Source organism: Penaeus vannamei, chromosome 39 (genome assembly GCF_042767895.1).
Source record: "Penaeus vannamei isolate JL-2024 chromosome 39, ASM4276789v1, whole genome shotgun sequence".
NCBI classification, from domain to species: Eukaryota; Metazoa; Arthropoda; class Malacostraca; order Decapoda; family Penaeidae; genus Penaeus; species Penaeus vannamei.
In genome coordinates, this window is record NC_091587.1 from 7,612,998 (window position 1) to 7,640,497 (window position 27,500).

General features: G+C 41.9%; 10 protein-coding genes across 12 annotated transcripts in view; all 10 read left to right on the top strand.

Moving 5' to 3' along the window:
* The window catches only part of LOC113829419 (cuticle protein 7-like), a 3,876-nt gene extending 3,249 nt beyond the window's left edge, over positions 1-627 (top strand). The window contains exon 2 of the mRNA XM_070116819.1: positions 141-627. Coding sequence (XP_069972920.1) covers positions 141-513 — 373 coding nt within the window. The 3' untranslated portion in view covers positions 514-627. The remainder of the gene's footprint in view (positions 1-140) is intronic.
* A 205-nt stretch (positions 628-832) lies between these two features.
* LOC138860029 (pro-resilin-like) lies at positions 833-1,607 on the top strand. Its single transcript, XM_070116820.1, has 2 exons — positions 833-838; positions 1,245-1,607. Exons 1-2 carry the CDS (start codon positions 833-835, stop codon positions 1,605-1,607), a joined length of 369 nt encoding a protein of 122 aa, XP_069972921.1.
* A 1,611-nt stretch (positions 1,608-3,218) lies between these two features.
* On the top strand, positions 3,219-4,162 carry LOC138859970 (cuticle protein 7-like). Its single transcript, XM_070116528.1, has 3 exons — positions 3,219-3,246; positions 3,465-3,551; positions 3,745-4,162. The coding sequence occupies exons 1-3, from the start codon at positions 3,235-3,237 to the stop codon at positions 4,087-4,089; spliced, it is 444 nt and encodes a 147-aa protein (XP_069972629.1). The 5' UTR covers positions 3,219-3,234; the 3' UTR covers positions 4,090-4,162.
* Positions 4,163-6,201: 2,039 nt separating this feature from the next.
* LOC138859971 (cuticle protein 7-like) lies at positions 6,202-7,050 on the top strand. Its single transcript, XM_070116529.1, has 3 exons — positions 6,202-6,229; positions 6,350-6,436; positions 6,640-7,050. Exons 1-3 carry the CDS (start codon positions 6,218-6,220, stop codon positions 6,976-6,978), a joined length of 438 nt encoding a protein of 145 aa, XP_069972630.1. The 5' UTR covers positions 6,202-6,217; the 3' UTR covers positions 6,979-7,050.
* A 3,178-nt stretch (positions 7,051-10,228) lies between these two features.
* On the top strand, positions 10,229-11,139 carry LOC113813906 (cuticle protein 7-like). The gene is made up of 3 exons (XM_070116538.1): positions 10,229-10,250; positions 10,466-10,552; positions 10,731-11,139. Exons 1-3 carry the CDS (start codon positions 10,239-10,241, stop codon positions 11,073-11,075), a joined length of 444 nt encoding a protein of 147 aa, XP_069972639.1. The 5' UTR covers positions 10,229-10,238; the 3' UTR covers positions 11,076-11,139.
* Positions 11,140-13,187: 2,048 nt separating this feature from the next.
* Positions 13,188-17,020, top strand: LOC113829418 (cuticle protein 7-like). Of its 2 annotated transcripts, XM_070116537.1 has the most exons (3): positions 15,973-15,992; positions 16,157-16,243; positions 16,416-17,009. In XM_070116537.1, the coding sequence occupies exons 1-3, from the start codon at positions 15,981-15,983 to the stop codon at positions 16,758-16,760; spliced, it is 444 nt and encodes a 147-aa protein (XP_069972638.1). In that variant the 5' UTR covers positions 15,973-15,980; the 3' UTR covers positions 16,761-17,009. The 2 variants fall into 2 exon arrangements, with proteins under 2 accessions (XP_069972637.1, XP_069972638.1); XM_070116536.1 differs by lacking the exons at positions 15,973-15,992; positions 16,157-16,243 and adding an exon at positions 13,188-13,352 and having other exon boundaries at positions 16,416-17,020.
* LOC138859934 (pro-resilin-like) lies at positions 13,371-14,051 on the top strand. Its single transcript, XM_070116443.1, has 2 exons — positions 13,371-13,379; positions 13,565-14,051. Exons 1-2 carry the CDS (start codon positions 13,371-13,373, stop codon positions 13,907-13,909), a joined length of 354 nt encoding a protein of 117 aa, XP_069972544.1. The 3' UTR covers positions 13,910-14,051.
* Positions 17,021-19,115: 2,095 nt separating the features above from the next.
* LOC113813898 (cuticle protein 7-like) lies at positions 19,116-20,010 on the top strand. The gene is made up of 3 exons (XM_070116543.1): positions 19,116-19,185; positions 19,354-19,440; positions 19,609-20,010. Exons 1-3 carry the CDS (start codon positions 19,174-19,176, stop codon positions 19,951-19,953), a joined length of 444 nt encoding a protein of 147 aa, XP_069972644.1. The 5' UTR covers positions 19,116-19,173; the 3' UTR covers positions 19,954-20,010.
* Positions 20,011-21,891: 1,881 nt separating this feature from the next.
* On the top strand, positions 21,892-22,736 carry LOC138859974 (cuticle protein 7-like). The gene is made up of 3 exons (XM_070116545.1): positions 21,892-21,919; positions 22,040-22,126; positions 22,334-22,736. Exons 1-3 carry the CDS (start codon positions 21,908-21,910, stop codon positions 22,670-22,672), a joined length of 438 nt encoding a protein of 145 aa, XP_069972646.1. The 5' UTR covers positions 21,892-21,907; the 3' UTR covers positions 22,673-22,736.
* A 1,753-nt stretch (positions 22,737-24,489) lies between these two features.
* Positions 24,490-25,360, top strand: LOC138859973 (cuticle protein 7-like). 2 transcript variants are annotated; one of them, XM_070116542.1, is made up of 3 exons: positions 24,490-24,508; positions 24,629-24,715; positions 24,923-25,359. In XM_070116542.1, the coding sequence occupies exons 1-3, from the start codon at positions 24,497-24,499 to the stop codon at positions 25,301-25,303; spliced, it is 480 nt and encodes a 159-aa protein (XP_069972643.1). In that variant the 5' UTR covers positions 24,490-24,496; the 3' UTR covers positions 25,304-25,359. The 2 variants fall into 2 exon arrangements, with proteins under 2 accessions (XP_069972643.1, XP_069972642.1); XM_070116541.1 differs by lacking the exon at positions 24,490-24,508 and having other exon boundaries at positions 24,517-24,715; positions 24,923-25,360.
* Positions 25,361-27,500: the final 2,140 nt, after the last annotated feature.

Genomic DNA, 27,500 nt, shown 5'->3' on the forward strand with positions numbered 1-27,500 from the left:
AGGTATCATTTCCTTCACTGCTCTGAATAACTTCCTTTCGTTTGTTTCTATGTAGAGAAAGCTTTTTATGGCAATGACTCTTAAACCATTCAATTATCATTATTACTAGTGCAAAGATTATATTTTCACCGTTTTCTCAGGATTTTATTGCAACTTGTCTTTCCATATCAGTCCCCAGCTCAGTACAACTTCGACTGGGTCGTGAAGGACGACTACTCCGCCAACGACTACGGCCACCAGGAGTCCCGCGACGGCTACAACACCCAGGGGTCCTACTACGTGCAGCTTCCCGACGGTCGCCTGCAGAAGGTCACCTACCACGTGGACGGCGACTCTGGCTACGTGGCCGAGGTCACGTACGAGGGACAGGCTCAGTACCAAACCCACCAGCCTTCGTACCATCCTACGCCTTCATACCGTCCTACACATAGCCCTTCATACCATACCACCCCTTCATACCATCCTACACCTTCGTATAGACCTACACCTTCTTACCGGCCAAGACATAATTGAAAAAGTGATACATAAAACATATTCACATAAAGGTGAATTTCATTTACAATCCCCATTTTTTGGAATCGCCTAACATAAATCTAATATATATCAATAAATGCTATTTTCCCTTAAAGAGAATTTCATGTAATTCCCTTCCAAGCAGGAAAAAGGAAAGCCTAAAGAGTATTAAGAACGCGAAAATACAAATAACAAAGAGGCAAAAACCAGCACATCTTCCCCGTCGTGTTCTAAGAGTAGAGTTTGAAAGGCATGGACGCTACTCGTAAGAGAGGGAGAGTAAAGATAAAATGTACAGGGAGATTATTCATAGAATATCATGCAAGTATGAATCGATTTGTGTCAATAAATATATATAAGGATCTGAAATCATACTTAGTGAGAAGATGAAATGTATTGAAATCACGAAAATACCCTTGAATTCATATCGGAAATATTCTGTGATATGAAGTCATACTTAATGTGAGGATGAATATAAATATACGGCAGCACAATAACACAGAATATTGTTGACGTGACATGAAACATTAGACCAAATACACGAATGTGGCAAGATTTCTGCGCGGTGCAGCGGTAGCGTTCTCGTCTAGCAATCTTGCTGTCCCGCGTTCAAATGGCAATCCCACTGTTCTCATGGCCGACCTTAAGTGTCGTTAACTAAACAATTATCTAGGTATTTACCTGTGTCAATTACTGCTAAACTTTATGCCTATGCATTTCCATTTCTAAAGCAAACTTTGCCCTTTCCATCTCAGTCTCCAGCTCAGTACAACTTCGACTGGGTCGTGAAGGACGACTACTCCGCCAACGACTACGGCCACCAGGAGTCCCGCGACGGCTACAACACCCAGGGGTCCTACTACGTGCAGCTTCCCGACGGTCGCCTGCAGAAAGTCACCTACCACGTGGACGGCGACTCTGGCTACGTGGCTGAGGTCACATACGAGGGACAGGCTCAGTACCCAGCCCACCAGCCTTCGTACCATCCTACGCCTTCATACCATCCTACCCCTTCATACCACACCACCCCTTCATACCATCCTACACCTTCGTACAGACCTACCCCTTCTTACAGGCCAAGACCTCATCACTGAAAAACTAATTTGTTAATCATTTAAACCATATCCATATTTCCTATTTAAGTAGCTACCTATGTAATAAATATATATTGATACATGCAATTTTAATTCAAAATAACACCTCGCATAAATACAGTACATCATTAGAAAACAAACTAACATACTTGAAAAAAAAAACATATTTACATAAATGTGTATGCATGGATGCATGATCCTTTACAAAGACTGGCAAGAAAATGGCGTCGAAAGTAGCAAAAGAAAAACACAAATTCAGGAAACCCCTGTCAAAGAACGGTCAAAGGACACGGACGAGCACACGAACAGCGCTCTTCCTGCCGCGATCGCCGCGACTTCCGCCCGCAGCTGAGAATCCTTCCCAGTGGTGCACTTTGCCCCGGGGGATGCCTTCGCCTCCTTCGCTGGGGCCGGCCAGCTGGCGTCCGGGGATGCTGGGATGAGTCTGCCTCCTTGGGATGGGCGTGGGCGGGGGGCACCGGTGGCAGTCCGCGGGCGAGGGTGCCTGGGCGATTTCTCAGCTGCACCATGGGCCTTTGTCGTACCATAAGCAACAGACTCATATGTGTAGGTATATATGTGTGTGTGTGCGCACGCGTATGTATGTGTATATGCCTTATAGTACTAAATGAATGGTCCATTATACTTTATTCGTGATCTACTAATGCACTCACTATGGTTGCAAAGGTACTAATTTGTCTGTATGCTCATTAGCATAAGGTTCTTTACGGCACGGTTGGGAATGTTGCTATTTTTTCCATGCTTTAAGTGAACCGTATGATGGTTTTGTATCATAATCTTGGCCTGATAACAATCGTACCGTACCATACTCCGTAACGTTCTGTACCGTAATGCCACCATTGCTTACAAATATTTCAGTTAATTTCAGATTTTCTCTCATTACATCTCACACTTACATACAGTCGCACATGTTTATATGTATAAATATGTGTGTGTGTGTACTTATATCTGTGTATACTTATATATTCACTAATATAAACATATACTACATATGCATGTGTATATTATCACACATCGTCATGAGTGATGTGTGTGTACAGGTCTATAGAGACATGACATCGGCAATACATGTCCGACGGTAAGGATGAATGTTAGGGGACGTTTCCAGCTTTTAGAAATGGAGAAATACCCAAGTGGAAATGGCAATACTGGCATGATGTAAATTCCCCGAACTCAATGTACTTTGATTTTCACTTCCTATTGGAGGAGCGCAACCAAGATCTTCCGGGGAGGGGAAATCTGGTGGAAAATAGGTATTCCAACTAGCGTGTGAACTGAAGGAACTATCATAAACGCACCACACTTTGCTTCAAAAAACTTGAAAATTGCCATCGGAATAAAATAATAATTAATATAATAATAATACAAGCAATAATCATAAAAAATAATAATAATAATAATAATAAAAATAAAGAAATCCAAGATTCGTCACAAAGTCACATTGTTTCCCCTCGCATTTACATTCATGCGATCAGGATCTGGCAAGCGGCAAAAATGGGCGTGGCTGTGTTGCTTCTCAGGGTCGAAGGAAGCCACGCCCACGTTTCTCGGAGTATATAAGACACAGGGATGAGAGTGCTTGTCATAACAAGCAAAATCAGCAAACATGTTTCTTAAGGTGAGAGAGAAAAAAATACGTTTTGGTAATACAAGTTACTGGTCACTTCTGCAAGTTATCACATTACAAGACAACTATGGATTTTGTTTTCTGGTATTTCAGTTTCAGAAAAATAAAAAAAGCTTTTTGGGATACAAATCACTGGCCACTTCGTCATGCCATTCACAGTACAAGAAGACTTTATTAACTGTGAATCAATTCTCTTTCTGGTGTTCCAGTTGAGCGTCGTGTTGGGCCTGGCAGCTGCCTCTCTGGCCGCTCCGTCACAGCCTCCCTACGGGTACTCTCCTCCTCCCTCCTACCAGGTAACTAACTGCCTTGTACCATATAATAATTTGTATTACAAGCATCATTTTCTTTACTGCTCTTTATATCACATCATTAACCGTTTTTGTATAGAACTATCATAGTAATGCCTCTTAAACCATATGATTAGTATTATGACTACTGTAAAAATATTTTAAATCTTTTCTTATTTAATTTATCGTTGCTTATTAGTCTCCAGCTCAGTACAACTTCGACTGGGTCGTGAAGGACGACTACTCCGCCAACGACTACGGCCACCAGGAGTCCCGCGACGGCTACAACACCCAGGGGTCCTACTACGTGCAGCTTCCCGACGGTCGCCTGCAGAAGGTCACCTACCAAGTCGACGGCGACTCTGGCTACGTGGCCGAGGTCACGTACGAGGGTCAGGCTCAGTACCAAGCCCACCAACCTTCGTACCATCCTACCCCTTCATACCGTCCTACACATAGCCCTTCATACCACACCACCCCTTCATACCATCCTACACCTTCGTACAGACCTACCCCTTCTTACAGGCCAAGACCTCATCACTGAAAAACTAATTTGTAAAACATGAAAACTATATCCATGTTTGCTGTTTTGTAACTGCCTATCATGAAATAAATATATATTGATATATAATTTTTTACTTCAACAAAACTATACACATAGATATATATGACAGAAAGAGAGAATGATAAAAAATGTGTACATGCATGATCCTTTATGAAGACTAAAAAGGAAATGTTTAAAGATACAAAAAAGAAAGAAAAAAGGTTCACGAAATGACAGCCAAAGAACGGCTAAGGGAAACAATGACTTTGTGGCCAAATCGAGAGCGAACGACGAGGAAAACGAAAAGGGAAAAAGTTCTCGAAGGTGCGACCTCCGCGACTCCGCCTGCGAGCGAGGACTCCTTCCACGTCGCACACGGAGCCACGGGGATGCGTTCGTGTCCTTCGCTGAGGCCAGCTGGTGTCCGGGGATGCTGTGGGGATTCTGCCTCCTTGGGATGGACGTGGGCGGGGGCAAGGGTTGCAGTGGGCGGGCGGGGCAGCGTTGGCGCAATTGAGAATATTTGGGGATGCACGGGCGTGGACTCCGATTTCAGAGCTGCGACATACTACCTTTGCAGCACCATAATCAAATATTGCATGAATATATAAACATATGTATACAATATTAATACATATACTGTATATAGACAAATATGCATACATCATATACCCCCCCCTCCCACACACACGCACACATACTCTATGTATATATATTTATATATATATATATATATATATATATATATATATATATATATATATATATATATATATATATATATATATATACAATACAGTATAATAATCAAATGGTACATTATTATCTCTAATATATGGCCGCAAAGACACCAATATTTTCATGGTCGTGTTTTTAGCCCAAGACAGAGCACGGGGAGGAATTTTGCTATTTTGTCCCATACCTGTATTGCAGAAAAGTACCGTACTGTACTTTTGGACTAGATATCTACCAAATCGTATTCCATAATGTACTGTAATGTAAGGACACAATTGTTTACAAATAATCCAGTTTATATCAAATCTTTGCTTTCATTACATCTCATACATACAGGTACACGTGTCTATATATACTGTATATTTGTATACACCCACACGCACATACACACACACACACACATATATAGACACACATACGTACATGAACACATACGTATTTACTCATATATATATGCACATTACATGTGCATTTATCATGTATCTCCTCATATATATATATATATATATATATATATATATATATATATATATATATATATATATATATATACATATATATATACATATATATATATATATATATATATATATATATATATATATATATATATATATATATATATGTACGTATGTATATAAATATATATACATATATATATATATATATATATATATATATATATATATATATATATATATATATATACTGCATAGGTATGTATGTCATCACACATCGTCTTGGGTGATTTAATTCTACAGGTCTACAGACACGTGACACTGGTAACACGTCAAACGGTAACGGGACGCTTCCGACTTTCAGAACATTGACCTCCGAGAAATAACATTTGGAAATGCAATTGATATGATTTAAATACCCCGAACTCAATGTACTTCATTTGATTCACACTGACACTTAATGAGGGCGTAACCAGGACTTTAGGAGGGGGGAGGGGGGGAGGGGGCAGAACTGGTGGAAAAGGGATAGGATTCCCAAAGATCATATGCGTATCATATACACTGAAATAATCATCATTAAAATACACTTTGCTTCAGAAATGCCACAGAAATACCCCCCCCCCCCCAAAAAAAAAAAATGATAATAATAATAATAATAATAAAATAAAAATAAAAATAATAAAAATGATAATAAATAAATAAATAAATAAATAAAAGAAAATAAAAGAAAAAGGAAAATAAATATCCTGGAACCGCCGCTGACTTATACAATATTTTCTCTCCAAGCATCCCATTCATGCGATCAGGATCTAGTAATCGGCAAAAAGGGCGTGGTTATGGTGCTCCTCAAGGTCGAAGGAAGCCACGCCCACGTTTCTCCAAGTATATAAGACACAGAAATGAGAGTGCTTTCATATCAAGCAAAATCAGCAAACATGTTTCTTAAGGTGAGAAAGAAAATAAGAAAAAGCGTTTTGGCAATGCAAATCATTGGCCACTTCGTCATGTCATTGACAGAAAAGGAAGACCTGGTTACCTATGAATTAATTCTCTTTCTGGTGTTCCAGTTGAGCGTCGTGTTGGGCCTGGCAGCTGCCTCTCTGGCCGCTCCGTCACAGCCTCCCTACGGGTACTCTCCTCCTCCCTCTTACCAGGTAAGTGCCTTGGATCATATGATAATAGTTTGTATTTCAAGTATCATTTACTTCACTGAATATCTTTCGTTTGTTTCTATGTAGGGAAAACCTTTTATGGTAATGACTCTTAAACCATTCAATTATCATCATTATTACTGGTGCAAAGATGATATTTTCACCGTTTTCTCCGGATTTTATTGCAACTTGTCTTTCCATATCAGTCTCCAGCTCAGTACAACTTCGACTGGGTCGTGAAGGACGACTACTCCGCCAACGACTACGGCCACCAGGAGTCCCGCGACGGCTACAACACCCAGGGGTCCTACTACGTGCAGCTTCCCGACGGTCGCCTGCAGAAGGTCACCTACCACGTGGACGGCGACTCTGGCTACGTGGCCGAGGTCACGTACGAGGGACAGGCTCAGTACCAAGCCCACCAGCCTTCATACCATCCTACACCTGCATACAAACCTACCCCTTCATACCACACCACCCCTTCATACCACCCTACACCTTCGTACAGACCTACCCCTTCTTACAGGCCAAGACCTCATCACTGAAGAGCTATATTTGAAAACATATAAAGCATATTATATTTAATATTTTTGTAACTGCCTCTTATAAAATAAATAGATATTCATACAATTTCTATTTCAACATAACTCCTCACATGGATATGATATTTTGAAAAAGAGAGAAGAAAAATACGTGTTTACATGCATGATCCTTCTCGAAGACTAACGAGAAAATAACGTATAAAGATACAAAAAAGAAAAAGAGTTCACGATATGACAGCCAAAGAACGGCTAATGGAAACAGCGACTTTGTGGCCAAATCGAGAGCGAACGACGAGGAAAACGAAAAGGAAACCGTTCTCGAAGGTGCGACCTCCGCGACTCCGCCTGCGAGCGAGGACTCCTTCCACGTCGCACACGGAGCCTCGGGGATGCGTTCGTGTCCTTCGCTGAGGCCAGCTGGTGTCCGGGGATGCTGTGGGGATTGTGCCTCCTTGGGATGGGCGTGGGCGGGGGCAAGGGTTGCAGTAGGCGGGCGGGGCAGCGTATGTCATCACACATCGTCTTGGGTGATTTAATTCTACTCCTTCCACGTCGCAGGCGGAGTACCACACCATCCCTTCCTACCATCCTACACCTGCTTACAGACCGAGTACTTATCACTAAGCAATTAAGCTACAAAAGAATTTTAAACATATAAAGAGTATATATACATATATTTTTGTATCTTCATACAGTTAAATGGATACATATCTACACTTAATTATTGTCAATAAATGAATGTATATCAACACATTTTCATTGATAACAAACCTATAGTATATAATCAGAAACAATCTAGAAAAGATAATATATATACGTGTCTGCATGTGTACTCAACCTACATGATGTATCAGAAGATATATTAAGGAAACAATGAAAGTTATGACCAGTTATATGTCGAGTTCTTCGTGTCTAAAATGACAGGTACGGAATCTCTGTAGAAAGAGAACGATAACAAGAAGGAAAAAGTAAGAAATGTTCGTCTGCAAATGGATAAATATGGTCATTTTACAATATGCAGCCTAAAATTAGGAAGGTTTGAGCTGATGGGACAGTGCGATCTTTCTTTTTTTTCCAGTTGGGCGTCGTGTTGGGCCTGGCAGCTGCCTCTCTGGCCGCTCCGTCACAGCCTCCCTACGGGTACTCTCCTCCCCCCTCCTACCAGGTAACTGCCTTGTGCCATATAATAATTTGCATCACAAGCATCATTTTCTTTACTGTTCTTCATATCTCATCATTAGCCATTTTTGTATAGAATTATCATAGTAATGTCTCTTAAATTATAATTAGTATTATGACTATTATACAAATATTTTCACTCTTTTGTTACTTAATTTATCGTTGCTTATTAATCACCAGCTCAGTACAACTTCGACTGGGTCGTGAAGGACGACTACTCCGCCAACGACTACGGCCACCAGGAGTCCCGCGACGGCTACAACACCCAGGGGTCCTACTACGTGCAGCTTCCCGACGGTCGCCTGCAGAAGGTCACCTACCACGTGGACGGCGACTCTGGCTACGTGGCCGAGGTCACGTACGAGGGACAGGCTCAGTACAGACCTACTCCTTCTTACAGGCCAAGGCCGCATCACTGAAAAAAAAAAACTAATTTGTTAACTATATCTATATTTGCTATTTAAGTAACTACCTATAAAATGTATATATATATATATATATATATATATATATATATATATATATATATATATATATATATATATATATATATATTGATACATGCAATTTTAATTCAAAATAACACCTCACGTAAATACGGTACATCATTAGAAAACAAACTAACATACTTGAAAAAAAACATATGTACATAAATGTGTATGCATGGATGCATGATCCTTTACAAAGACTGACAAGCAAATAGCGTCAAAAGTGGCAAAAGAAAAAAACAAATTCAGGAAACCCCTGTCAAAGAACGGTCAAAGGACACGGACGAGCACACGAACAGCGCTCTTCCTGCCGCGATCGCCGTGACTTCCGCCCGCAGCTAAGAATCCTTCCCAGTGGTGCACTTTGCCCCGGGGGTGCCTTCGCCTCCTTCGCTGAGGCCAGCTGGCGTCCGGGGATGCTGGGATGAGTCTGCCTCCTTGGGATGGGCGTGGGCGGGGGCACCGGTGGCAGTCCGCGGGCGAGGGTGCCTGGGTGATTTCTCAGCTGCACCATGGGCCTTTGTCGTACCATAAGCAACATACTCATATGTGTGTAGGTATATATGTGTGTGTGCGCGCACCTGTATGTATGTGTATATAATACCTTATAGTGCTAAATGAATGGTCCATTATACTGTATTCGTGATCTACTAATGCACTCACTATGGTTGCAAAGGTACTAATTTGTCTGAATGATCATTTAGCATATGGAACTTTACGGCACGGTTGGGAATGTTGCTATTTTTCCCATGCTTTAAGTGAACCGCACCATAGTTTTGTATCATAGTCTTGGCCTGATGACAATCGTACCGCACCATACTCCGTAACGTTCTGTACCGTAATGCCACCACTGCTTACAAATATTTCCGTTAATTTCAGATTTCCTCTCATTACATCTCACACACACATACAGTCACACATGTTTATATGTATAAATATATATGTGTGTGTGTGTACTTATATGTGTGTATACTTATACATTCACTAATATAAACATATATTAAATATGTATGTGTATATCATCACACATCGTCATGAGTGATGTGTGTACAGGTCTATAGAGACATGACACCGGCAATACATGTCCGAAAGTAAGGATGAATGTTAGGGGACATTTCCAGCTTTTAGAAATGGAGAAACACCCAAGTGGAAATGGCAATACTGACATGATGTAAATTCCCCGAACTCAATGTACTTTGATTCTCACTTCCTACTGGAGGAGCGCAACCAAGATCTTCCGGGGAGGGGAAATCTGGTGGAAAATAGGTATTCCAACTAACGTGTGAACTGAAGGAACTATCATAAACGCACCACATTTTGCCTCCAAATACTTTAAAAGTGCCATCGGAATAGAATATTAATAATAATAATAGAATGAAAATAAGAAAAATAAAAATAATATAAGAAAATCCAAGATCCGTCACAAATTCACATTTTTTCCTCGTGTTTTAATTCATACGATCAGTATCTGGCAAGCGGCAAAAATGGGCGTGGCTGTGTTGCTCCTCAGGGTCAAAGGAAGCCACGCCCACGTTTCTCGTAGTATATAAGACACAGGGATGAGAGTGCTTGTCATAGCAAGCAAAATCAACAAACATGTTTCTTAAGGTGAGAAAGAAAAAATAGGTTTTGGTAATACAAGTTATTGCTCACTTCAAGTTATGACATTACAAGACTTAATTATGGATTTTGTTTTCTGGTGTTTCAGTTTCAGACAAATAAAAAAGCATCTTGGAATACGAATCACTGGCCACTTCGTCATGCCATTCTCAGTACAAGAAGACTTTATTAACTATGAATCAATTCTCTTTCTGGTGTTCCAGTTGAGCGTCGTGTTGGGCCTGGCAGCTGCCTCTCTGGCCGCTCCGTCACAGCCTCCCTACGGGTACTCTCCTCCCCCCTCCTACCAGGTAACTAACTGCCTTGTACCATATAATAATTTGTATTACAAACATCATTTTCTTTACTGTTCTTCATATCTCATCATTAGCCATTTTTGTATAGAATTATCATAGTAATGCCTCAGTATTATGACTATTATAAAAATATTTTCACTCTTTTGTTACTTAATTTACCGTTGCACATTAGTCACCAGCTCAGTACAACTTCGACTGGGTCGTGAAGGACGACTACTCCGCCAACGACTACGGCCACCAGGAGTCCAGCGACGGCTACAACACCCAGGGGTCCTACTACGTGCAGCTTCCCGACGGTCGCCTGCAGAAGGTCACCTACCACGTGGACGGCGACTCTGGCTACGTGGCCGAGGTCACGTACGAGGGACAGGCTCAGTACCAAGCCCACCAGCCTTCGTACCATCCTACCCCTTCATACCGTCCTACACAAAGCCCTTCATACCACACCACCCCTTCATACCATCCTACACCTTCGTACAGACCTACCCCTTCTTACAGGCCAAGACCTCATCACTGAAAAACTAATTTGTAAAACATGAAAACGATATTACATTTTGTAACTGCCTATCATGAAATAAATATATATTGATATAAACATGTTTACTTCAACAGAACTATACACATAGATATATATGACAGAAAGAGAGAATGAAAAAAAATGTGTACATGCATGATCCTTTATGAAGACTAAAAAGGAAATGTTTAAAGATACAAAAAAGAAAGAAAAAAAGTTCACGAAATAACAGCCAAAGAACGGCTAAGGGAAACAGCGACTTTGTGGCCAAATCGAGAGCGAACGACGAGGAAAACGAAAAGGAAACAGTTCTCGAAGGTGCGACCTCCGCGACTCCGCCTGCGAGCGAGGACTCCTTCCACGTCGCACACGGAGCCTCGGGGATGCGTTCGTGTCCTTCGCTGAGGCCAGCTGGTGTCCGGGGATGCTGTGGGGATTCTGCCTCCTTGGGATGGGCGTGGGCGGGGGCAAGGGTTGCAGTAGGCGGGCGGGGCAGCGTATGTCATCACACATCGTCTTGGGTGATTTAATTCTACTCCTTCCACGTCGTACACGGAGCCAGCTGGTGTCCGGGGATGCTGTGGGGATTCTGCCTCCTTGGGATGGGCGTGGGCGGGGGCAAGGGTTTCAGTAGGCGGGCGGGACAGTATTGGCGCAATTGAGAATATTTGGGGATGCACGGGCGTGGACTCCGATTTCAGAACTGCAACATACTACCTTTGCAGCACCATAATCAAATATTGCATAAATATATAAACAGATGCATGCAATATTATTACATATACTGTATATAGACAAATATGCATGTAACATATACCCCCCCCCCGCAAATACAATTACTCTGTGTATATATATTCATATATATATATATATATATATATATATATATATATATATATATATATATATATATATATATATACAATACAGTATAATAATCGAATGGTACATTATTTCATGGTCGTGTTTTAGCCCAAGACAGAGCACGGTGAGGAATTTTGCCATTTTATCCCATACCTGTATTGTACAAAAGTACCGTACTGTACTTTTGGACTAGATATCGTACTCCATAATGTACTGTAATGTTAGAACACAATTGTTTACAAATAATCCAGTTTATTTCAAATATTTGCTTTCATTACATCTCATACATACAGGTACATGTGTGTATATGTACTGTATATTTGTACACAGCCACACGCACATACACACACACACACACATACGTACATGCACACATATATTTACTCATATATAAATGTACATTATATGTGCATTTATTATATATATCCTCATATATATATATATATATATATATATATATATATATATATATATATATATATATATATATATATATATATGCATACTGCGTAGGTATGTATGTCATTTTGTCATTATATATGTCGTGTTGGGTGATTTAATTCTACAGGTCTACAGACACGTGACACTGGTAACATGTCAAACGGTAACGGGACGCTTCCGACTTTCAGAACATTGACCTCCGAGAAATACCCTTTGGAAATGTAATTGATATGATGTAAATACCCCGAACTCAATGTACTTCATTTGATTCTCACTGACATGTAATGAGGGCGCAACCAGGATTTTAGGAGGGGGGAGGGGGCAGAACTGTAGTGGAAAAGGGATAGGATTCCCAAAGATCATATGCGTATCATATACACTGAAATAATCATCATTAAAATACACTTTACTTCAGAATGCCACAGAAATACCCCCCCCCCCCCAAAAAAAAATATATATATATATAATAATAATAATAATAATAATAATAATAAATAAAATAAAAATAAAAATAATAATAAATAAATGAAAAAAAAAATAAAAGAAAATAAAAGAAAAAGGAAAATAAATATCCTGGAACCGCCGCTGACTTATACAATATTTTCTCTCCAAGTATCCCATTCATGCGATCAGGATCTAGTAATAGGCAAAATAGGCGTGGTTATGGTGCTCCTCAAGGTCGAAGGAAGCCACGCCCACGTTTCTCCAAGTATATAAGACACAGAAATGAGAATGCTTTCATATCAAGCAAAATCAGCAAACATGTTTCTTAAGGTGAGAAAAAAAGAAAAAGCGTTTTGGCAATGCAAATCATTGGCCACCGTCATGTCATTGACAGAAAAGGAAGACCTGGTTACCTATGAATTAATTCTCTTTCTGGTGTTCCAGTTGAGCGTCGTGTTGGGCCTGGCAGCTGCCTCTCTGGCCGCTCCGTCACAGCCTCCCTACGGGTACTCTCCTCCTCCCTCTTACCAGGTAAGTGCCTTGGATCATATGGTAATAGTTTGTATTTCAGGTATCATTTCCTTCACTGCTCTGAATAACTTCCTTTCGTTTGTTTCTATGTAGAGAAAGCTTTTTATGGTAATGACTCTTAAACCATTCAATTATCACCATTATTACTGGTGTAAAGATTATATTTTCACCGTTTTCTCCGGATTATATTGTAAGTTGTCTTTGCATATCAGACTCCAGCTCAGTACAACTTCGACTGGGTCGTGAGGGACGACTACTCCGCCAACGACTACGGCCACCAGGAGTCCCGCGACGGCTACAACACCCAGGGGTCCTACTACGTGCAGCTTCCCGACGGTCGCCTGCAGAAGGTCACCTACCACGTGGACGGCGACTCTGGCTACGTGGCCGAGGTCACCTACGAGGGACAGGCTCAGTACCCAGCCCACCAGCCTTCGTACCACCCTACCCCTTCATACCGTCCTACACATAGCCCCTCATACCACACCACCCCTTCATACCATCCTACACCTTCGTACAGACCTACCCCTTCTTACAGGCCAAGACCTCATCACTGAAAAACTACTTTGTAAAACATCAAAACGATATCCATATTTGCTATTTTTGTAACTGCCCACCAGCCACCACGCCACCCATTCGTACCATCCTACACCAGCATACCGTCCTACACATAGCCCTTCATACCACACCACCCCTTCCTACCACCTGCTTACAGACCGAGTACTTATCACTAAGCAATTAAGCTACAAAAGAATTTTAAACATATAAAAAGTATTTATACATATATTTTTGTATCTTCATACAGTTAAATGGATATATCTCTACACTTAATTACTTCCATTAAATGAATGTATATCAACACATTTTCATTGATAACAAACCTATAGTATATAAACGGAAAAAAAAAATCTAGAAAAGATAATATATACACATGTGCGTCTGCATGTGTGTACTCAACCTACATGATGTGTCAGAAGATATATTAAGGAAACAATGAAAGGTAGGAACAGTTATATGTCCAGTTCTTCGTGTCTGAGCATGGCTGTTAGGGAATCTCTGTAGAAAGAGAACGATAACAAGAAGTAAGAAAAAGTAAGAAATGTTCGTATACGAATGGATAAATATGGTCATTTTACAATATGTAGCCTAAAACTAGGAAGGTTTGAGCTGATGGGACAGTGCGATCATTCTTTTTACACGAGCATGCATATACCCGCACACTCACAAACACACACACTCTATTCTGCCGTGCCAAGAGCATCAGTTAGGCTTGATTCCATTCATCTTGCACCAAACCCTGAGCTTAGACAATATGCTATAACAAGCGAGCTTGACTTTAGCCAAGCCATCTCAGGCCCTGTCTTGAGATATCGTCGAGATCAGAAAAGACAAAATAAGTGATATGCCAATAGAATTACGCCTTTGCTTATGATTCAGCTCACTTTTAAACTATAAATATGTAGAGTGTTGGACTTATTGATCTATTTTGCTTTTAGCAATTCCGCTTTCAAAAAAGGTTATCTTAAAATTTCGAAGTGAATACAAGAATAACATAGCGAAAATATAGTCGCACTGATATGCATCAATGACTTTTATTGACTTATGAAGTCACAAACCTCATCCAGACTTCAGTTTAACAACCTCAAACGTAACTTGATCCATTTTACGCCAATCCACAAGTGCAGCGAAGATCACATCCAGACTGCGGTCACAACTCGCTCCCCAGTTGTAAATACGAAAGAATTCAGACGGGGAGAATCAAGGCTGCTTGTCATGTACCTTTCTAAAGGTGTTGAGTCCATTTCTGAGAGCAAATTGTGCCGGAAAGTCGCCTAGGACTGTGTGAAAGAGTGCGAAACGTCCATACATATAATATTTTGAATATATATATACTGCATATATGTATATCATAGCACATAATCGGCTGCAATTCTTCACTAGATGGTCTGTAGACACATACAAGCAGCGCCTTTCTTACCCTTTAAGATGTTCATGTTCAAGAATTAATTCATTATTTGTAAAAAATAAAAAAAAATAAAAAAATAAAAAAAAAAGTGCAACATAATGTAAAGGCGGTCAAAGTGCCGGGTGACCGGCATAAGGAAAGAGACGAAGGATGTGGGAAGCGAGGAGGCTGTCGGCAGGAGAAAAACCGCTGTTCAAGTTGAAATTGGGCGGCAGCTTAATCAGAGAAGATTCCACCAGTCTGCGGGAAGAAGCAGAAGGGAAGAGAATGCTTCTCCTCCTTTCCCTCTTATACCGCTTCTTCTCCCTTTCCTCCTCAGACCCGAAGATGGAATCGAGGACGATTCCGAAATGTTGTCTCACTTTCCTCAATAAATCTAGTTTGTGCATTGTGGGTTTTTCTACCATACTGACCTGGATTAACTGACCTGAAGTGTATCTGCCTGCGAAACATCCTGAAACTAATACTGATATTTTAGACGTTTTCTCCCGACTGTCTCGTTTTTCGTAGCGTTTCCATTCATAGGATGAGTCAAGTGACCGGCAAAGTGGGCGTGGCATTTTAGCCGTCTCTCAAGGTCAATGAGGCCACGCCCACGTTTCTCGAAGTATATAAGATGCAGAAGCAGAGTGCTTTTCATTCTATCAAGCAAAATCAACAATATGCTTCTTACGGTTAGAAAAATATTCTTACAACCTACTAGAGTATCTTTTTAATATAAACTGCTTTATCCACAACCACTATCTAGGCATCTTTTTCGCAACATAAGCTGATTCATTCTATCAATATTATCAGTATCTTTATTTACTTATTTATTATTATTATTTTGATGGTCTAGTTGAGCGTCGTGTTGGGCATGGCAGCTGCCTCTCTGGCCGCTCCGTCACAGCCTCCCTACGGGTACTCTCCTCCTCCCTCCTACCAGGTAACTGCCTTGACCTGTATCGCATATTGTGTCTGTCTCAAACACAATTCTCACAGCCGACCTTAAGTATCGTTAATTAAATTATTATCTCGGCATTTACCTGTGTCAATTACTGCTGAAATTTATATCTATGCAATTTTGGCTATAGTATACTTTGCCCTTTCCATCTCAGTCTCCAGCCCAGTACAACTTCGACTGGGTCGTGAAGGACGACTACTCCGCCAACGACTACGGCCACCAGGAGTCCCGCGACGGCTACAACACCCAGGGGTCCTACTACGTGCAGCTTCCCGACGGTCGCCTACAGAAGGTCACCTACCACGTGGACGGCGACTCTGGCTACGTGGCCGAGGTCACGTACGAGGGACAGGCACAGTACCAAGCTCACCAGCCTTCGTACCATCCTACACCTTCATACCGTCCTACACATAGCCCTTCATACCACACCACCCCTTCATACCACCCTACACCTTCGTACAGACCTACCCCTTCTTACAGGCCAAGACCTCATCACTGAAAAACTGATTTGTAAAACATGAAAACGATATCCATATTTGCTATTTTTGTAACTGCCCACCAGCCACCACGCCACCAATTCGTACCATCCTACACCAGCATACCGTCCTACACATAGCCCTTCATACCACACCACCCCTTCCTACCATCCTACACCTGCTTACAGACGGAGTACTTATCACTAAGCAATTAAGCTACAAAAGAATTTTAAACATATTTATACATATATTTTTGTATCTTCATACAATTAAATGGATATATATCTACACTTAATTACTATCATTAAATAATGTATATCAATACATTGATAACAAACTTAAAAATCTATAAAAAGATAATATATATACACATGTGTCTGTATGTGTGCACTCAATCTACACGATGTATCAGAAGATATATTAAGGAAACAATGAAAGTCATGACCAGTTACATGTCCAGTTCTTCGTGTCTGAATATGGTAGGTGCGGAATCTCTATAGAAAGAGGACGGTAACAAGAAGGAAAAAGTAAGAAATGTTCGTCTACAAATGGATAAACATGGTCATTTTACAATATGTAGCCTGAAACTAGGAAGGTTGGGCCGATGGGACAGTGCGATCATTCTTTTTACACAAGCATATGTGCACCCACTCACACACACACACACTCTATTCTGCCGTGCCAAGAGCATCAGTTAGGCTTGATTCCATTCATCTTGCACCAAACCCTGAACTAGACAATATGCTATAACAAGCGAGCTTGACATTAGCCAAGCCATCTCAGGCCCTGTCTTGAGATATCGTCGAGATCAGAAAAGGCAAAATAAGTGATATGCCAATAGAATTTCGCCTTTACTTATGATCCAACTCACTTTTGAACTAGAAATCATGCAGAGTGTTGGACTTATTCATCTATTTTTCTTTTAGCAATTCCGCTTTCAAAAAGGCTATCTTAAAATTTCGAAATGAATACAAACATACCATAGCGAAAATATAGTCGCACTGATATGCGTCAAAGACTTTTATTGACATCTAAAGTCACAAACCTCAGCCAGACTTCAGTTTAACAACCTCAAACGTAACTTGATCCGTTTTACGCTAATCCACAAGTGCAGCGAAGATCACATCCAGACTGCGGTCACAACTCGCTCGCCAGTTGTAAATACGAAAGAATTCAGACGGGAAGAATCAAGGCTGCTTGTCATGTATCTTCTAAAGGTGTTGAGTCCATTTCTGAGAGCAAATTGTGCCAGAAAGTCACCTACGACTGTGTGAGAGTGTGAAACGTACATACATATAATCTTTTGAATATATATACTGCATATTTGTATATCATAGTACATAATCGGCTGCAATTCTTCACTAGATGGTCTGTAGACACATACAGACAGCGCCTTTCTTAACCTTTAAGATATTCATGTTCAAGAATTAATTCATTATTTGTAAAAAAAAAAAAAAAGTGCAACATAATGTAAAAGTTATAATGGTGGTATAGGTATCACGAACTGACTATATATTTCACATACTGACCTGGTGAATAGAATAACACTCTACCGTGTTGATACTATGGTAGAAAAACCCACAATGCACAAACTAGATTTATTGAGGAAAGTGAGACAATAATTTCGGAATCGTCCTCGATTCCACCTTCGGATCTGAGGAGGAAATTCAGTTCAGTTAGATTTGCGAAATCATGCTTCGCCCGGGCCTGAGAAAATCAGCTGAGGAGGAAAGGGAGAGGAAGCGGTATAAGAGGGAAGGGGCGAGAAGCACCGGGAAACACGGGGCAGGTGAGGATAGGAGAACGGAAGCGAAGGGAGGTCAGGTCAGGTGGAGAGAGGAAACGAAGCACCACGGGAGACACGGGGCAGGTCGAAGGATCAGGCGGTCAAAGTGACAGGTGACCGGCATAAGGAAGGAGACGATACGGGAGGCGAGGATGCTGTCGGCAGGAGAAAAACCGCTGTTCAAGTTGAAATTGGGCAGCAGCTTAATCAGAGAAGATTCCACCAGTCTGCGGGAAGAAGCAGAAGGGAAGAGAATGCTTCTCCTCCCTTCCCTCTTATACCGCTTCCTCTCCTTTCCTCCTCAGACCCGAAGATGGAATCGAGGACGATTCCGAAATGTTGTCTCACTTTCCTCAATAAATCTAGTTTGTGCATTGTGGGTTTTTCTACCATACTGACCTGGATTAATGACCTGAAGTGTATCTGCCTGCGAAACATCCTGAAACTAATACTGATATTTTAGACGTTTTCTCCCGACTGTCTCGTTTTTCGTAGCGTTTCCATTCATAGGATGAGGGTCAAGTGACCGGCAAAGTGGGCGTGGCATTTTAGCCGTCTCTCAAGGTCAAATGAGGCCACGCCCACGTTTCTCAAAGTATATAAGACGCAGAAGCAGAGTGCTTTTCATTCTATCAAGCAAAATCAACAATATGCTTCTTACGGTTAGAAAAATATTCTTACAACCTACTAGAGTATCCTTTTAATATAAACTGCTTTATCCACAACCACTATCTAGGCATCTTTTTCGCAATATAAGCTGATTCATTCTATCAATTTTATCAGTATTTTTTAATTCATTTATTATTATTATTATCATTTTGATGTTCCAGTTGAGCGTCGTGTTGGGCCTGGCAGCTGCCTCTCTGGCCGCTCCGTCACAGCCTCCCTACGGGTACTCTCCTCCACCCTCCTACCAGGTAACTGCCTTGACCTGTATCGCATATTGTCTGTCTCAAACACTGTTCTCACAGCCGACCTTGTGTCGTTAATTAAATTATCATCTAGGCATTTACTTGTTTCAATTACTGCTAAACTTTATATCTATGCATTTTTGGCTATAGGATACTTTGCCCTTTCCATCTCAGTCTCCAGCCAAGTACAACTTCGACTGGATCGTGAAGGACGACTACTCCGCCAACGACTACGGCCACCAGGAGTTCCGCGACGGCTACAACACCCAGGGGTCCTACTACGTGCAGCTTCCCGACGGTCGCCTGCAGAAGGTCACCTACCACGTGGACGGCGACTCTGGCTACGTGGCCGAGGTCACGTACGAGGGACAGGCTCAGTACCAAGCCCACCAGCCTTCGTACCATCCTACCCCTTCATACCGTCCTACACATAGCCCTTCATACCACACCACCCCTTCATACCATCCTACACCTTCGTACAGACCTACCCCTTCTTACAGGCCAAGACCTCATCACTGAAAAACTAATTTGTAAAACATGAAAACGATATTACATTTTGTAACTGCCTATCATGAAATAAATATATATTGATATAAACATGTTTACTTCAACAGAACTATACACATAGATATATATGACAGAAAGAGAGAATGAAAAAAAATGTGTACATGCATGATTCTTTATGAAGACTAAAGAGGAAATGTTTAAAGATACAAAAAAGAAAGAAAAAGAGTTCACGAAATGACAGCCAAAGAACGGCTAAGGGAAACAGCGACTTTGTGGCCAAATCGAGAGCGAACGACGAGGAAAACGAAAAGGAAACAGTTCTCGAAGGTGCGACCTCCGCGACTCCGCCTGCGAGCGAGGACTCCTTCCACGTCGCACACGGAGCCTCGGGGATGCGTTCGTGTCCTTCGCTGAGGCCAGCTGGTGTCCGGGGATGCTGTGGGGATTCTGCCTCCTTGGGATGGGCGTGGGCGGGGGCAAAGGTTGCAGTAGGTGGGCGGGGCAGTGTTGGCGCAATTGAGAATATTTGGGGATGCACGGGCGTGAACTCCGATTTCAGAGCTGCAAAATACTACCTTTGCAGCACCATAATTAAATATTGCATAAATATATAAACATATGTATGCAATATTAATACATATATTGTATATAGACAAATATGCATACAACATATACCCCCCTCCCACACACACGCACACATACTCTGTGTATATATATTTATATATATACACAATACAATATAATCGAATGGTACATTATTATCTCTGTGATATACCAATGCACTCACTATGGCCGCAAAGACACCAATAATTTCATGGTCGTGTTTTTAGCCTAATACAGAGCACTGTGAGGATTTTTGCTATTTTATCCCATACCTATATTGTACAAAAGTACCGTACTGTACTTTTGGACTAGCTATCTACCAAATCGTACTCCATAATGTACTGTAATGTAAGGACACCATTGTTTACAAATAATCCAGTTTATATCAAATCTGTGCTTTCATTACATCTCATACATACAGGTACACGCGTGTATATGTACTGTATATTTGTATACACCCACATGCACATACACATACATATATAGACATATACGTACATCCACTCTTACGTATTTACTCATATATATATATACACATTATATTTGGATTTATCATATATATCCTCATATATATATAATATACATACATATATATATATATACATATATATATATATATATATATATATATATATATATATATATATATATATATATATATATATACTGCATAGGAATGTATGTTATCACACATCGTCTTAGGGATTTAATTGTACATTCTACAGACACGTGACACTGGTAACATGTCAAACGGTAACGGGACGCTTCCGACTTCTAGAACACTGACCTCCGAGAAATACCCTTTGGAAATGTAATTGATATGATGTAAATACCCCGAACTCAATATACTTTATTTGATTCTCACTGACATGTAATGAGGGCGTAACCAGGATTTTAGGAGGGGGGGAGGGGGCAGGTCAGGAGCGGGTCCAGAAAACTTTCTGGTGGGGGCACAGGGGGTAACAACAATAAATCTGGGGGGCCGCCACATTACAGATACAGGGGGGCCATTACGAGGAGTCAATGACCATGGGGGGGGGGGGGGGGAAACCAGATTTCAGGGGGGGGGGCAGGTGCCCCCCTGTACCACCATGGAAGCCCCGCCTCTGGGGCAGGTCTGTGGTGGAAAATGGATAGGACTCCCAAATATCATATGCGTATCATATACACTGAAATAATCATCATTAAAATACACTTTGCTTCAGAAATGCCACAGAAATGCTGAAGATCAGGATCTAGCAATCGGCAAAAATGGGCGTGGTTAAGGTGCTCCTCAAGGTCGAAGGAAGCCACGCCCACGTTTCTCCAAGTATATAAGACACAGAAATGAGAGTGCTTGTCATATCAAGCAAAATCAGCAAACATGTTTCTTAAGGTGAGAAAGAAAAAAAGGAAAGGCGTTTTGATAATGCGAATCATTGGCCACTTGGTCATGCCATTGACATAAGAGGAAGACCTGGTTACCTATGAATTAATTCTCTTTCTGGTGTTCCAGTTGAGCGTCGTGTTGGGCCTGGCAGCTGCCTCTCTGGCCGCTCCGTCACAGCCTCCCTACGGGTACTCTCCTCCTCCCTCTTACCAGGTAAGTGCCTTGGATCATATGGTAATAGTTTGTATTTCAAGTATTGTTTACTTCACTGAATATCTTCCTTTCGTTTGTTTCTATGTAGGGAAAACTTTTTATGGTAATGACTCTTAAATCATTTAATTATCACCATTATTACTGGTGTAAAGAGGATATTTTCACCGTTTTCTCCGGATTTTATTGTAATTTGTCTTTACATATCAGTCTCCAGCCCAGTACAACTTCGACTGGGTCGTGAAGGACGACTACTCCGCCAACGACTACGGCCACCAGGAGTCCCGCGACGGCTACAACACCCAGGGGTCCTACTACGTGCAGCTTCCCGACGGTCGCCTGCAGAAGGTCACCTACCACGTGGACGGCGACTCTGGCTACGTGGCCGAGGTCACGTACGAGGGACAGGCTCAGTACCAAGCCCACCAGCCTTCGTACCATCCTACACCTGCATACAAACCTACCCCTTCATACCACACCACCCCTTCATACCACCCTACACCTTCGTACAGACCTACTCCTTCTTACAGGCCAAGACCTCATCACTGAAGAGCTATATTTGAAAACATATAAAGCATATTATATTTAATATTTTTGTAACTGCCTCTTATAAAATAAATAGATATTCATACAATTTCTATTTCAACATAACCCCTCACATGGATATGATATTTTGAAAAGAGAGAAGAAAAAATACGTGTTTACATGCATGATCCTTCTCGAAGACTAACGAGAAAATAACGTATAAAGATACAAAAAAGAAAAAGAGTTCACGAAATGACAGCCAAAGAACGGCTAAGGGAAGCAGCGACTTTGTGGCCAAATCGAGAGCGAACGACGAGGAAAACGAAAAGGAAACAGTTCTCGAAGGTGCGACCTCCGCGACTCCGCCTGCGAGCGAGGACTCCTTCCACGTCGCACACGGAGCCTCGGGGATGCGTTCGTGTCCTTCGCTGAGGCCAGCTGGTGTCCGGGGATGCTGTGGGATTCTGCCTCCTTGGGATGGGCGTGGGCGGGGGCAAGGGTTGCAGTGGGCGGGCGGGGCAGCGTTGGCGCAATTGAGAATATTTGGGGATGCACGGGCGTGGACTCCGATTTCAGAGCTGCAACATACTACCTTTGCAACACCATAATCAAATATTGCATAAATATATAAACAGATGTATGCAATATTAATACATATACTGTATATAGATAAATATGCAGGTAACATATACCCCCCTCCCCCACATACAATTACTCTGTGTATATATATTCATATATATATATATATATATATATATATATATATATATATATATATATATATATATACACACACACACACACAATACAGTATAATAAACAAATGGTACATTATTTCATGGTCGTGGTTTAGCCCAAGACAGAGCACGGTGAGGAATTTTGCCATTTTATCCCATACCTGTATTGTACAAAAGTACCGTACTGTACTTTTGGACTAGATATCTACCAAATCGTACTCCATAATGTACTGTAATGTAAGGACACAATTGTTTACAAACAATCCAGGTTATATCAAATCTGTGCTTTCATTACATCTCATACATACAGGTACACGTGTGTATATGTACTGTATATTTGTACACACCCACACGCACATACACACACACACACATACGTACATGCACACATATATTTACTCATATATATATGTACGTTATATGTGCATTTATTATATATCTCCTCATATATATATATATATATATATATATATATATATATATATATATATATATATATATATATATACGTATGTATGTATGTATACTGTGCAGGTATGTATGTCATTTTGCCATTATGTATGTCGTGTTGGGTGCTTTAATTCTACAGGTCGACAGACAGGGACACTGGTAACATGTCAAACGGTAACGGGACGCTTCCGACTTTCAGAACATTGACCTCCGAGAAATACCCTTTGGAAATGTAACTGACATGATGTAAATACCCCGAACTCAATGTACTTCATTTGATTCACACTGACATGTAATGAGGGCGCAACCAGGACTTTAGGAGGGGGGAGGGGGCGAGGGGGCAGACCTGTGGTGGAAAATGGATAGGACTCCCAAAGATCATATGCGTATCATATACACTGAAATAATCATTAAAATACACTTTACTTTAGAAATGCCAAAAGAAAGAAAGAAAGAAAGAAAAAACAAATATCCTGGAACCGCCGCTGACTTTTACAATATTTTCTCTCCAAGCATCCCATTCATGCGATCAGGATCTAGTAATCGGCAAAAAGGGCGTGGTTAAGGTGCTCCTCAAGGTCGAAGGAAGCCACGCCCACGTTTCTCCAAGTATATAAGACAGAAATGAGAGTGCTTGTCATATCAAGCAAAATCAGCAAACATGTTTCTTAAGGTGAGAAAGAAAAAAAGAAAAAGCGTTTTGGCAATGCAAATCATTGGCCACTTCGTCATGTCATTGACAGAAAAGGAAGACCTGGTTACCTATGAATTAATTCTCTTTCTGGTGTTCCAGTTGAGCGTCGTGTTGGGCCTGGCAGCTGCCTCTCTGGCCGCTCCGTCACAGCCTCCCTACGGGTACTCTCCTCCTCCCTCCTACCAGGTAACTGCCTTGGATCATATGATAATAGTTTGTATTTCAAGTATAATTTTCTTCACTGAATATCTTCCTTTCATTTGTTTCTATGTAGAGAAAACCTTTTATGGTAATGACTCTTAAATCATTCAATTGTCACCATTATTACTGGTGTAGAGATGATATTTTCACCGTTTTCTCCGGATTTTATCGTAAGTTGTCTTTGCATATCAGTCGCCAGCCCAGTACAACTTCGACTGGGTCGTGAAGGACGACTACTCCGCCAACGACTATGGCCATCAGGAGTCCCGCGACGGCTACAACACCCAGGGGTCCTACTACGTGCAGCTTCCCGACGGTCGCCTGCAGAAGGTCACCTACCACGTGGACGGCGACTCTGGCTACGTGGCTGAGGTCACGTACGAGGGACAGGCTCAGTACCAAGCCCACCAACCTTCGTACCATCCTACCCCTTCATATCGTCCTACACATAGCCCTTCATACCACACCACCCCTTCATACCATCCTACCCCTTCATACCACACCACCCCTTCATACCATCCTACACCTTTGTATAGACCTACCCCTTCTTACCGGCCAAGACCTAATCATTGAAAAAGTGATCCATAAAACATATTCACAGAAATGTGAATCTAATATATATCAATAAATGCTATTTTCCCTTAAAAAGAATTTCATGTGATTCCCTTCCAAACAGGAAAAATGAAAGCTTAAAGAGTATCCAGGTGCGCAGAACTCGGTCTCTGTTAAGAAGGAACAAGCAACAGTTTATTAGGAGTCTTGCAGAGGAGGTCGAAGGCCATTTCTTAATAAATGACTTTCGTCCTGCATACCAGGTCCTGAGAAAGTTGAATTCCAAGACCTCTTCACAGGTGACTGCAGTTCGCTTAGTAGGTGGCAAGATTGTCTCAGATCCTGTTGTGGTGCACGAACGTTGGGCTGAGTATTTTGAGCAGTTGTATCAGGTTGAACCTCCCAACAGTTAACTTGGATGCGGGTAGTGTCGTGATTCCGCTGCCGGATCCACCCATTAGCGAGGACCTAACTGAAGTTGGGGGAGGGGGCGATCTCCAAGCTGAAGAGTGGTAAAGCAGCGGGTATTTGCGGCATCCCAGCTGAATTGTTAAAGGCTGGTGGTGAACCTATGGCACGGGGGTTGCATGCTGTCCTGGCTGCCATCTGGCGGTCCGGTACCGTTCCCCCTGACCTGTTGAGGGGTGTGGTCATCCCTCTCTGGAAGGGGGACCGATGGGACTGCAGCAATCACTGAGGTATCACACTGTTCAGTGTACCAGGCAAGGCTCTTGCCCATATCCTTCTGAGACGTATTAGAGACCACCTACTGAGGCATCAGAGGCTGGGGCATTCTGGATTTACTCCTGGCAAGTCCACAATAGACCGTATCCTTGCGCTTCGAGTCACTGTAGAGCGCCGTCGTGAGTTCGGACGTGGGCTACTTGCAGCCTACATCGACCTCAAGAAGACGTTCGATACGGTGCATTGGGAATCACTCTGGGAGATCCTGAGAGGAATTCCAACAAGGATTATTGTTCAGGTATCTTTTGTGTGCTGTGCTGACACAGCGGTAAGGTGCTGGTCTAGCAATCTTGCAGACCTGCCAGTGAATGGTAACCCTATCCATTCCTTGCACACAGGGGGAGATTTGGGCAAAATAAAACAGACAGCATGTCACAACAAAGAATATCCCTTGTAACAAATGGAATTAAAACTAAATCTATTGAACTAATAGCAAGCCTGTATACTGGTACTGAAAGTGCTGTAAAGTATGGTGGGGGCCTGTCAAGCTTCTTTCTTTTTAGTCCAGGAGTGAAGGAAGGCTGTGCTCTTGTACCAACATTTTTTAATACTTGGATGGACTGGATACTGGGCAGAGCTACTGTTCAAAGTCATTGTGGAGCAACACTGGGCAATATTAAGGTTACAGACCGTGGCTTTGCCGATGATGTTGCTATTCTGTCTTTGGAAACCCTAGTGGGGGCTCTGAATGCATTTAGTAATGAAGCGAAGCCTTTGGGTCTAGAGGTCTCCTGGGCCAAGACCAAGATCCAGGACTTTGGGGACTTGCTAGCAGAACCTGCTCGGTCGGTACGTGCTTGCAGCAAGAACATTGGTCACAGAGAGCTTTACATACCGTGGTAGTGCAGTTCATAACTCTATGCTGTCAGACCAGGAAGTCAGCAGACGGATTGGCCTGGCAGCAGGGGTCATGAACTCTCTCGACAAGAGTATTTGGAGGTGCCGGTACCTGTGCAGAAGGACCAAGCTACAGGTTTTCAAGGCCCTGATAATGCCAGTTTTGCTATACAATAGTGAAACCTGGACATTATCCAGTGCCCTGGAGTCTCATCTTGATGCCTTTTGTAATAGGTCCTTGCACCGGATCATGGGATAATGTTGGCAGGACCATGTGTCTAACCAACGGTTGCACCGTGAGACTGGTACAGGACCTGTTACCTGCACAATCTAGGATCGCCAACTCAGGCTATACGGCCACTTGGCTCGCTTCCCACAGGATGATCCTGCTCATCAGGTTGTCTCTGTCAGAGACAACCCTGGGTGGAGGAGTCCCTGCCTGGCGGCTTGCCATGAGGGATCCCAAAAGGTGGAAACAAAGGGTGGATGGGGAAGTCATACTTAATGTGAGGATGAATATAAATACACGGCAGCACAATAACAGAATATTATTGATGTGGCATGAAACTTTAGACCAATTACACGAATGTGGAAAGATTTCTCTTTCTGCGCAGTGCAGCGGTAGCGTTCTCGACTA